The following is a 12,378-nucleotide window of genomic DNA, read 5'->3' as shown; positions in this document are numbered from 1 at the left end:
ATAGAAAAGCTACCGAAAGTAACAGGGGGGTTTGGCAAAGTTATCAGATGTTAGATCAATCGAAAATTCCATAGTATTTTTCTACATTAGAAGACAACTAGAAAAATATAAAAATAGATAACTACTCATAAGAAAAAGAAATTAAAATATCCAGGAATTAATAAAAACACACAGATCTCTATGGAAAAAAACTTTAAAATTCTAATAAAGAATAAGATAATTAGAATAAATGAAAAGACATTCTATCTTTTCAGATGAGAGGATGTAGTATTTTGAAGATGTTCTCCCCAAATAAACCTATAAATCCAATACAATAGCAATCAGAATTCCAGGTGGATTTTATGAGAAGCTCAGTAAAAAGTGATTGGCAGGATTCTTTAGAAACAAAACCTCCTGAAGTTCAAACAGACTTCAGAACAAAGAATATGACAGGGGTAAAGAGGGGCATCTTATGGGGCGGCCGGTGGCTCAGATGGTTAGAACGCGAGCTCTCAACAACAAGGCTGCCGGTTCAATGCAAGTAAAGATTGAAAAATGGTGACTGGACTTTGAGCTGAGCTGTGCCTTCTACAACTAGATTGAAGGACGACTTGGAGCTGATGGGCCCTGGAGAAACACACTGTTCCCCAACATTGCCCAATAAAATTAAAAAAAAAAAAAAAGAGGGGCATTTTATGATAAACGGATTAATTCAGCAGAGATATAACAATCCCAAATATGTATCCCTTATCATAAGGCTTTAAGATACACGGAGTGAAAACTGACAGAGGCTGGAAGGAGAAACAGACTGATCCAGAAGCGCACCTGTGGCACTCCTCTCGGCGTGACTGCCGAACAACCAGACAGAATCAGCAAGTACACGGAAGGCCGCCGTCATACCAACCTAACTGCCACCCAGAGAGCACCCCACCCAACAGCAGACTGTACATTCTTGGTAAGTGCACACGGAACATTTCCTTTTAAGATAGAATGCACGCTGTGCCCTCAAACAAGCCTCAATTTAAAATGACTGAAATAAAGTAGAATGCATTCCTTACCACAGTAGAATTAAAATAAAACTCAGTAACAGAAAAATATCTGAATCCCCCAACCCTTGATATCTGTTCAACTAAACAACATGCTTTTAAACACCCCATGGGTCATAGGAAGTCACAAGGGATATCAGAAAATATTTTGAACAGAATGATAATGAAAATACAACATACCAGAAGTAGTGGGATATAGCTTACGCAGTACTGACAGGGAAATATACACCTTGAAATGCTCATATTAGAAAAGTCTAAAATGCATAATATAAGCTTCTATCTTAAAAGCTAGAAAAAGAAGAGTAAAGTAAACCCAAAGTAAGTAAAAGGAAGGAAATAATAAAATAATAAAAGTTAGGAGCAGAAATCAACAATATAGAAACAAACAAAACATAGAAAATCAACGAAGCCAAGAACTGGCTTAGAAGGATCAATAAAGACACTTCTAGCTAGACATCAAGAAGAAAAGAAAGGAGACAAATCACCAATATCAGGAATGAAAGCGGGGACACTGGTATAGGTCCTACAGACATTAAAAAGGATAAAAGGGAATATTATTAATGATTTTGTTAAGTTTGACAACTGGATGAAATACATAAATTCCTTGAAAGACACAAACTACCAAAGCTCACTCACAAAAGATGATATCCTTAATAGCCCTACATCTACTAAGGAAACTAAATTTGTAATTAAAAACCTTTCCACAAAGAAAGGTGGGTGGCCTCAGTGGTTTCACTGGCAAATTTTACCCAACATTTAGGAAAGAAATAATATAATTCTACAGAAATCCTTCATCAAGAAAAGAAAACCCAGAACAATTCTTAACTCATTTTATGGGTCTGGCATTGCCCTGATACAAAACTGTGACAAAGACATTGGAAAAAAAGAAAACTATACACCAATATACTCATGAATATAGATGAAAAAAATCATTAACAAAATTTTAGCAAATCCAATCCAAAATATTTGAAAAGGATAATACATAACCAAGTAGGGCTCATCCCAGGTATGCAAAGTTGGTTTAACATTCTAAACTCAACCAATGTAATTTACCATATTAATAAACAAAAAAACCCAACCATACAATCTTTCAATAGATGGCAGAAGAAGTACTGACAAAATTCAACACTCACGATAAAAAATTTCAGCAGACTAAAAACAGAAGGGAACTTCTTTAACCTGCTAAAGGGTACACTGAAGCTAATATATGTAACTGTGAAAGATTGCATTGCTTTGCCCCTAAGGCTGAGACTAAGGAAGGATGTCTGTGCTCACCACTTTTATTTATTCAACATTGTATTGTAGGCCCTAGCTAGTGCAACAGCAAAGAAATAAAAGCCATACTAATTGGAAAGGAAGAAACAAAAAATTTTAATTCACTGACAATATGATCATTTAATGTAAAAAATCCTAAGGAATTTACAAAACTTATAAATTTATAAGTTTAGCAAAGTTGCAGGATACAAGGTCAGTTTACAAAAACCAATTTTATTTCAATTTAGGACCAACCATCAATTTGAAGTTGTTAATTAAAAACAATTCCATTTACAATATCATAAAGATATGAAGTACTTAGGAATAAACTGATTGTCACTTCTGATTTTCTTCAGGGTGTTTTGCAATGCAAAAAATTTTTATTTCTATATATTCCATTTTATCAAGTTTTTCTTTTATGGCTTCTGGGGTTTATGTCCTACTGAAAAATCTTCCCTAATCTGAGATTATTTTTAAAAATTCTCTTACGACTTATTCTAGTGTTTTGATGCCTTCCTTTTATTTACATTAAAATCTTTGATTTAGGTGGAATTAATCTGAGTCTAAGGAATGACATAGAGGTCCCAGAACATTTTTCCTAGGTTGCTAACCCCAACATAAGTTAATGAAAAGTGTGTATTTTCTCCACTGATAAGAAATGCCACCTTTCACTCAAGTCAAATTTCCCTTCTAGATCTGAGTATATTTCTGGATTCTGTATGTGAGCCAGTACCTCAGGATTTTAATTAATATAGCTTTATACTGTATTTTAAAATCTTGGATTTCTAGTTCTTTCTCATTACCTTTTTCAGATTTTTTCTTGGCTAAGTCTAGATGTGAACTCTAGAATCAGCTTATCTAGTTAAAAATAAATCTTGTCCATACATGTACTGAGATATTTAAATTACAGATTAAATTAGGGAGAACCAACCTTTTTTTAATATTGAGTCTTCCTATGAAAAAACTAGTATGTCTTTCCTTTTTATTCAAGTTTCTGTTCAGTCTCAATTAAAGGTTTCTTTATATATTGCTTTCACATTTAGTAAGTTTATTTCTAAGTACTAAGTATTTTACTTTTTTTCCTCTCTAATGTAACTGGGATATTTTCTCCCAATATACTGTCTCCCTGGTAGTTTGTATACAGAAAGGCTATACATTTTAAGTATTTTTATATTAATTTTTAATAAAAATTCACATTAATATTTGTATTGTTACATTATTGAATCCTTTTCTTGTTTCTAATAGTTTTTATTTGTTCTCTAGGAATTACTAGATATGTATCATACAACCTGCAAATAGTGAAAAATTTACCTCCTCCCTTCAAAATTTTTATACCTTATATATTGACTAGTACCTTCAGAAGAATGTTAGAGAACAGAGGTGATACTGAACATACTTCTCATTTCCAATTTTACTAGGAACACTTCTAGTGTTACTCCATCAAAACACGATGCTCATTTAGAATGAGACATATTTGCGCAAATCACAGGTATCTAACTACTCACATTTTAAGTTTTTAATAAAAAATGGATGCTGAATTTTGTCCAGAGTTTTTCATCAAGTATAGAGTTGATTTTTCTCCTCTATGGCAAATTACAGCAATAATTCCTGATCCCAAGCCATCCTTTGATTTCTTGTATGAAGGTCACTAGGTAACAGCATATTGTTTAGCTGTTGTTGCACTGCTTATTTCTATTTCACCTTATTTTATTCGGTTATTTGTAGGTGAAATTGATTTATAATTTATTATACGTGTATGTATGTACCTTTCTGGATTTTGGCATCAATATTGTTTATTTCATAAAAAAATGTGTTTCTTCCTCTTCTATACTGTGAAGCAATTTAAATATTGAAGATTTGTTTAAATATTTAATGTTGAAGTTTCCTGCACCTTTAAAGTTTGCTGAGATGATTCATCTGTGAAACCATATGTGCCTGGTGAATTTGGGGATGAGAGTGGGTAGAAGCTTTTTTACTTTCACTATGGTAACTCGCCTCCTTAGATTTTTCTATCTTGGTAATACATTATTTCTCAAAAATGGTCAATTTTATCTACTTACATAAATATTTACAGAGAACTAATAAATCAGTGTCTTTTAATAATTACAATGTAATCATGTCCCCATTCTCTTATTTTGTACATTTCTGTTTTCTCTCCAAAAAATTATGAAATTGGACAATCAGGGCTCTTCCCTGCCCAGTGATCTTTCTATGAGGCCACATCCAGAGATTCTGAGGTCCTACAGACATTTCCTCTTTGCAGCACGTGCTACATGTCAGCCTCTGGGCCAGACAATGGCCTCCCAGACCTGTACAGGAGCCCTGTTCTGTACAACATCTCCCGTTGTACTTGTTGCAGCATTTTGTATTACTGGAAGCTTATGAGTGGGCAAGAACTTTCTATCCCTTCTGAGACCATGAGGGCATGCTAAAACCAGCCACATAAATTAAATTCTCTTAAATAAGACATGACTGCTTCAGTCACAGCCCGCCTTCACAACCAATCAGCCTGAGGGTCAACCCCTCCTGCTCACGTGCAAACAACAACCAAGGTTCAACTATAACAGGAGGGCACACACAACCCACACAAGGGACACCCTAGAGCACCTGGCTCAGGTGACCAGAAAGACTGCACCACTGGGCCCTACAGCACACCTACTACATAAGACCACTCTACCAAGAGCGGGAAACATAGTGGCCCTACCTAGTACATAGAAACAAACGCAGGGAGGCAGCCAAAATGGGGAAAGAAAGAAACATGTCTCAAATACATGAACAAGGAATTGAAAACCTATTTGAAGAAATAATGATGGAAAACTTCTCTAACCTGACGAAGGAAATAGACATACAAGCCCAGGAAGCAGAGTCCCAAACAAGATGAACCCAAAGAGGCCCACACCAAGACACAGCATAATTAAACTGCCAAAGGTTAAAGACAAAGAGAGAATCTTAAAAGCAGAAAGCAAAAAGCAGTTACCTACCTACAAGGGAGCTCCCATAAAACTGTCAGCTGGTTTCTCAACAGAAACTTTCCAGGCCAGAGGGGATTGGCACAAAATATTCTAAATGGTGAAAAGCAAGGGCCTACAACCAAGATTACTCTACCCAGTGAAGCCATCATTTAGAATCGAAGGACAGATAAAGAGCTGCCCAGGCAAGGAAAAGCTAAAGGAGTTCATCACCACCAAACCAGTATCACAAGAAATGTTAAAGGGATTTCTTTCAGACAAAGAAGAAGAAAAAAGATAAAAAATATGAATAATAAAATGGCAATAACTATATATTTATCAACAATTACTTTAAATATAAATGGATTAAATGCTCCAATCAAAAGATAGGGTGGCTGAATGGATAAGAAAACAAGACCCTCACATAAGATGCCTACAAGAAAAGAGACTCATTTCAGATCAAAAAGACATACAAAGACAGAAAGTAAAGGGATGGAAAAAGATTTCATGCAAATGAAAACAAGCAAACAAAAAAGCTGGAGTAGCAGAACTTATACCAGACAAAATAGACTTTAAAACAAAATATAACAAGAGACAAAGAAGGACCCAGTAATCCCAATTCTGGGTACTCATCTGAAGAAACTCAAAATGCTACTTCGAGGGGACGTGTGCATCTGTATGTTCATTGCAGCATTGTTTACAATGGCCAAGATGTGGAGGCAGCCTGGGTGTCCATCAATAGATGAATGGATAAAGAGGTGGTACATATATACTACTGGAATATTACTCAGCCATGAAAAAGAATGAAATCTTGCCATCTGCAATAACATGGATGGAACTAGAGGGTACTGTGCTGAGTAGAGTAAGTCAGAGAAAGACAAATGCCATATGATTTCACTTCTATGTGGAATCTAAAAACCAACAAACAAAACAGAAACAAACTCATAGAAACAGAGAACATTTTGATGGTTACCAGATTGGAGGGGGTTGGGGAATGGATGAAAAAGGTGAAGAGATTAAGAAGTACAAATTGGTAATTACAAAATAGTCATGGGGATGTAAAGTACAGCATAAGGGATGTAGTCAATAATATATATATGTGGAATCCAGAGAACAGGATAAGCGATTGACTAAACAAAACAGAAATAAGCTCATAGATACAGAGAATATTTTGACGGTTGCTGGATTGGAGGGGGATGGGTAAAGGGGGAAGGTATAAATTCGTAGTTTAAAAAAAGTTATGCAGATGTGTAGTATAGCATGGGGAATATAGTCGGTAGTATTGTAACAACTATTTATGTCAGAACTAGTACTGGATATATCAGGGTGATCATTCCGTAAGTTATATATCTGTCTAATCACTCGGGTGCTATACACCTGAAACTAATATAATATTGTATGTCAACTATAATTAAAAAATAAAAAATACTTTAAAGATTATGAAATAAAAGAATTAGGTCTCTATAAGAATATGAATGTCTACTTGCTATTTCATGACGAACAAAAATAAAGACCCTCAGGCATAATTCCCTTAAATTATGAAATAATTGTTACATTTATATATGTGTAAATTGCTTACTGACATTTTTAATAAAAATACCTTTTTTGATCAATTTCTTGTTGTTGTTTAACATGTTTTTGCTCAAATTCACGAATATTTTCCACTCCAATTTCTTCACAGAAGTGTTGGAAAATATCATCTTCAACCTTTTAAATTATTTCAAAATAATTGGTTTAATAATTAATTTTAAGAAAGTATATAAACAATGCTTAAATCTAAGATTTTCCCAACAAGATTTTCCAGTATGAGGACCCAAACGAATCCCAACAAGCATTACTGAGCTCTGAGGGGCCAGTGCTTTCTCATTAGCTCCATACACTATACTCCTCTGTCTTCAAATTTCTCATTCTAAAAATTAAATAAGAAAGCTCAGAATTGGTTTTATTAAGAGTTTTGGCTTTATGAAATGTTTAATACAAAACTGGAAGCATTTCAAACACATTAGCCACACCAATATATAATATTTTACATAACCAAATAAAATATTCTTTGTATGAGGAAACTACAGTGTCTTAGGCAGTATAAAGCCAAGAGGACTGGAGCAGAGAATTAAGACTCAAAAAGATTTTGAAAAACTAGAATGGGCCAAATCCGACAAAATAACATTTAACCTCAATATTTTTAAAGCCCTGCATTTATGTACAATTATAGGATAAACAAGACCTATTTTTTAAACAGTAGGACATGTTAAAAACTTTCCAATTTAAGTTGAATATAGATTAAATATTCATGTGCTATGACTGATGCAATAGTAAGCGATAATCTACGTAAGTAGATAATCCAAACCATAGAAAGTTCCTTGTGCAGAGTTCCATGGTACTCTGTACTGGTCAGACAGTATTTGACATCATGCTTTGTCCTGGGCTCTGACAAATAATGGAGCACCCAGAAGATGGTTATCAGGACTGTTCTTAACTCCACGGTAAATGTAAATGATTAAGGAATTAGGGGTACTTAAGCTGGAATAGAGATAATTAAGGAGCTACATAAATGTGGTTTCAAATCGTGTGATAAAAGGTACAACTAAAAGCATGGGAGGAAATTACTGAGGGATGGTGTGACAAACAACTAAGGAGTAAAGTAAGCAACAGTGGAATGAATTAAACCAGAAAGTTCCTGTCACTTTATAAGCAGAGGCTAGATGGCCAAATTTTTGCTGCCCCAGAGTCAAGCACTGTGCCTGGCAAATATAATAAGTGTTCCAGAAATAATTACTGAGAGAATAACTAATCTCACAAGATAACCCAAATGACAAAGTTCTTTCTCTACTGTTAAGGGAAGTGGGAGAAAGAAAGAGGCTGTAACGTTTACAAAGAACAAGCAGTGGATGGAGAGCAGAAGAGAGTACGCACTGGTCATTGTCTCTTGAGATACAATAACAGTGGTTCTCAAAAGACACAAGAAAATTAATTTGGCAAACCCATAAAACTTAGCACTTATCCTACTTTGCTTTAGCACATACTCAAGGACCCTACATGTGGCATCTGGTGTAGAACTGCATTCTATCTGTCATTTAATAACAAATACATCATTCATTACCTTATTTATTTTTTCTTGAAATCCTTCAATTCTTTTTTGCCGTTCTTGGATTCCTTCATTCAACATGGTACATTGCGACTCAATATTTAGTAGTTCACTTTGTAACTGAGATTGTTCCTAATTACAAAGAGAAAAAATTTCTTTTTTAACGTGGCTGTTTTAGTTTTATATAATGAAGCTGAAAACGTGATAGGTATCTTTTAGAATAAAAAGGGAATCCATGAGATAAGGTAAGTTCAGGCACAATTGTATGATAAGATTAACAACCATAAAAAATCAAGTAACTAAAAGACTGTCGTATAATCTCAATCATGGGGTAAAGTGTTAAATTACATGGTGCTATATACATGTAATTCCTGAAATTCTAGGTTCTGGTTCTAATTTCCATAAAACTGTATGTAAGTCTGTGTTACCCGGTAGAGAGCAGCAAGGTGCTTCTTTTTAATCATCTCTAGTTCACTTTGCGTATATTTCAGTCGTGTCTGAGTTCCTTGTAGCAGAGTCTGTATTTGTTTCAAATCTGCTTCCTTGCGAAGCATCTTCATTAAATCCTAAAGAAGAAAATAAAATGAGAATATTTTACAATAGAAAAGCACTTTCACTTTTCAAATTCGCCGATGCTTTACAGCTAACCACCATTCACACTCTGTCTTCCCTTCTTCTGGTCAATTAAGTACCTAAGCCATCCGGAATGACCAAGATGTCATAGGGCATCCTCAAACACTGAACACACTTCCTAACAGGAAACAGTTAGGCAATGAAAACTGAGGACTGGGGTGTGTTTCACCCACGGCACACAAATGGGGTCGTAGGATAAATGCTGCCTCGCTTTTAGCACAGCCTCATCCATTCCCTTCTCTTCACCCATCCTATTGCTCAACCAAATGAACTCCTTAGTATATGTTCTTCTGTATTTTTACTCCAAGTGCTTACATGAACACATGTGTACATTCACCTATATATGTTGTTTTTTGTCTTCTTTTACAAATTTAGAATCATACTGCACATGCTTTTCTGCCTCCAGTTTCTCAGTTACTCACAAAAGTCAACTGATAAAGCTGTCAATTCATTTTTAATGGCTGCATATTCCAGTGTGACTATCAAAACTATTCGACTATTCTCGAAATAATGGGCATTTACTTTGTTTCCAGGTTTTTGTCACCACGAACAATACTGCAACAACATACATGTATGCATACCCTGAAGTCCTGGAGTTTTTATTTCCATGCAATAGATTCCCCAGGGTGAGATCGATGGGTCAAAGGTATTGATGTGTTTATTTTAATAGCTGGTGCTGATAGCTCTCCCAAAGGCTGTAACAATTCACATTTCTATAAATAATGTATGAGCACGTTTCTTTACATCTCCACCTGCATATTTATTTTTTCCAAGTCTTATTGATAGGTATGAAGTGATCTTAATTTAATTAGTATTCCCCTGAGTACTATATTCTCTATTGAGCATTTCTGATGTTTACTAGCTATATGGATTTCTTCTTTCTCTGAACTGCCTAATAGTATCCTTTGCCCAGATGTTTCTATGTCTTTTCTTTCATGTCAATTTGTAAAAAAAGTTCTTTGACAGTATAGAAACTACAATCTTTATTTTAAAGTAAAAAAAATGTATACAATGGCTTTTATCCTCATTTAAAAATTTTTTTGAACTCGTTTTTAATCTTTCTGGAATTTATTTTTATATGTTGTACGGGACACAAAATTACTTCCTCTAAATGTGCCAATACATTTATTGGGCAATATATCCTTTCCCCACCAAGCCAAAACATTTTGTTCTATACTAAATTGTCAAATATACTGGGTCCTATTTCTGGAATTCCTAACCTGCTTCATTAACCTGTCCATTCCTATGCAAATACTATATCAACTTGACTACAGCGGCTTTTCATTCTATAAGCTGGCAGGAGGCCTACCTCACTCTCTTTTGTCACATATTTTTTTTGACTAGTTTCAGGAAATTCTTCATTTGTAATGGCCAGAAGATCATTTATCAAATTAAAAATCCTTGGTAGTTATTTTAATTAAAATTGTATTCAAGTTATATATTAATTGGAAGACTTCTAACCCAAGAATATAGTATGTTTTTTCCTTTAAGTTGTTTTATGTCCTTCACTAAGTTGTTTTCTAAAAATAGTACTGTACCTTTACATTTCTATTGTGGAAATAAATGGAAAAATATTTTTCCATTTTTACATGCTTTTTGAGAGTATAGAGGAAAACTAGTTTTATTTATGCAGCCCTTGCATTATCTTATTAAATCTAGTAGTTTTTAAACTACCATCTTATTATCAGCAAAAAGTGAGTTTTTCTCTTCTTTTCAATGATTTATACAAATTACTTCATTTTGTGCCTAACTGTACTTACTACAACTTCCAAGACCACGTTAAATAATAATGGTAATAGCAGATATCTCTACTTCCTGATTTCAACTAAAATAGTTTTAATGTTTAACCATTTAAGCAATTATGTGTCAGTTTGGGGTATGAGCTATTTATTTAAATGATTTCTACCAATTACTTTTACTTAGTACTTTAATTAGGACTAGCTGCTGAACTTTACCAAATGCCTTTCTACTTCTACACAAGCTCATCAGAATTTTTTCCCGCTGTTCGTTTGTTCAAGTAATGGGTTATGTTGATTGGCCTCTTATTGAAACACTCATGTAGTCTTGGAATAAATCCTGTTCAGTCTGGTGTATTTTTATTTCACCACATTGCTGAATTCTCTATACTGATATTTAATTTAGAAATTACGCATTTCTATTCACAAGGGAAGACCTATAGTATCTTTATATTTGATATTAAAGTTATACTAACTTTATAAAATAAACTTGCAAGTTTCCATCTTTTCCTATGATCTAGACTAGCTTAAATAACATGAGAATTATATCAGATAGAACTCAGCTATAAGCCCTTCTGGTCCCACAGTCTTTTTTTTTTCAATTGTGGCTAAAATGTACATCAAATTTACCATTTTTAAGGGAAGAGTTCAGCAGTGTGTAAGCACATTCCCAGTGTTGTGCAACCAATCTCCACAACGCTTCATCTTGCAAAACTGAAACTCTATACCCATTAACAACTCCCCATTCTCCTATCCCCTGAAATCCTGGCTACCACCATTCTACTTTGTCTCTATGAATTTGATAACTCTGGGAACCTCATCTAGATGGAATTATACAGTATATGTCTTTTTGTGACTGGCTTATTTCATGTAGCGTAAGGTATTCAAGGTTCACCTATTTTGTAGCATGTGTTAGAATTTCCTTCCTTTTTAAGACCAAAAAATATTCCACTGTATGTATAGACTACATTTTGTTTATCCATTCACCTGCTGATGGACACATGGTATCATGCAGGGTCTCTCCCTGCACGAGAACGCAGGATATGGTGAGCCCAAAAGGAACACCCACGGAGCTATAGATAGGGGAGTCATACCACTATATTCTCGCTGGCGGCTGGGTCGGAGACACAGGAAGCAGGAGCCACACGATCCACAATCTGCAGTCCGCTTCTCTGCCAACCAACCATTAGCTACCCCCTAACGTAGCCACGGCAGTTATATTAGTGGCTAACAGTTAACCGGTAACAGCTGATGGCCACCCAGCCACAGCAGCTGGCCATCTGATTATAGCTGATGGCCATCTAATAACCGAGGTAGCACCTTTCCAAGTGAGGCCTAGAGCCTGGAAACTGCTCTCTGGGACTCTGTCCCCACACATGGGTTGCTTTACTTTTTGGCTATTGTGGATAATGCTGTCATGAACATGGGCGTACAAGTATCTCTTCCAGACCTGGCATTCAATTCCTTGGCGTATATACCCAGAAGCGGAATTACTACATCATATGGTAATTCTATTTAAAATGTTTTGAGTAGCCACCATACTGTTTTCCATAGCTGCTATACTGGTTTAAGTGGTAGATCACTCAACTAATGGTGGCTTTAAAAATGTGGATGTATTTTTCTCACACAAAAGCTGTCTAGGGTGCATCAACTTGCAGCTTCTTAGTACAATGATTTTTATCCTCATGCTTGCAGTC

The 12,378-nt window shown here is 35.0% G+C and overlaps 1 protein-coding gene across 1 annotated transcript in view; it reads right to left on the bottom strand.

Annotated features, from left to right (window-relative positions):
• The window catches only part of SMC1B (structural maintenance of chromosomes 1B), a 57,333-nt gene that overhangs the window by 16,848 nt on the left and 28,107 nt on the right, over positions 1-12,378 (bottom strand). Inside the window, exons 13-15 of the mRNA XM_019739238.3 lie at positions 8,741-8,878; positions 8,328-8,444; positions 6,828-6,934 (exon numbers count right to left, since the gene is read on the bottom strand). Coding sequence (XP_019594797.3) covers positions 6,828-6,934; positions 8,328-8,444; positions 8,741-8,878 — 362 coding nt within the window. The remainder of the gene's footprint in view (positions 1-6,827; positions 6,935-8,327; positions 8,445-8,740; positions 8,879-12,378) is intronic.

The sequence above is a fragment of the Rhinolophus sinicus genome, chromosome 1 (assembly GCF_057876585.1).
Source record: "Rhinolophus sinicus isolate RSI-liver-muscle chromosome 1, RSI-T2T, whole genome shotgun sequence".
Lineage (NCBI taxonomy): Eukaryota > Metazoa > Chordata > Mammalia > Chiroptera > Rhinolophidae > Rhinolophus > Rhinolophus sinicus.
Note: the sequence above shows the minus strand (reverse complement) of the source record. Positions and strands in the feature narration are given on the sequence as shown.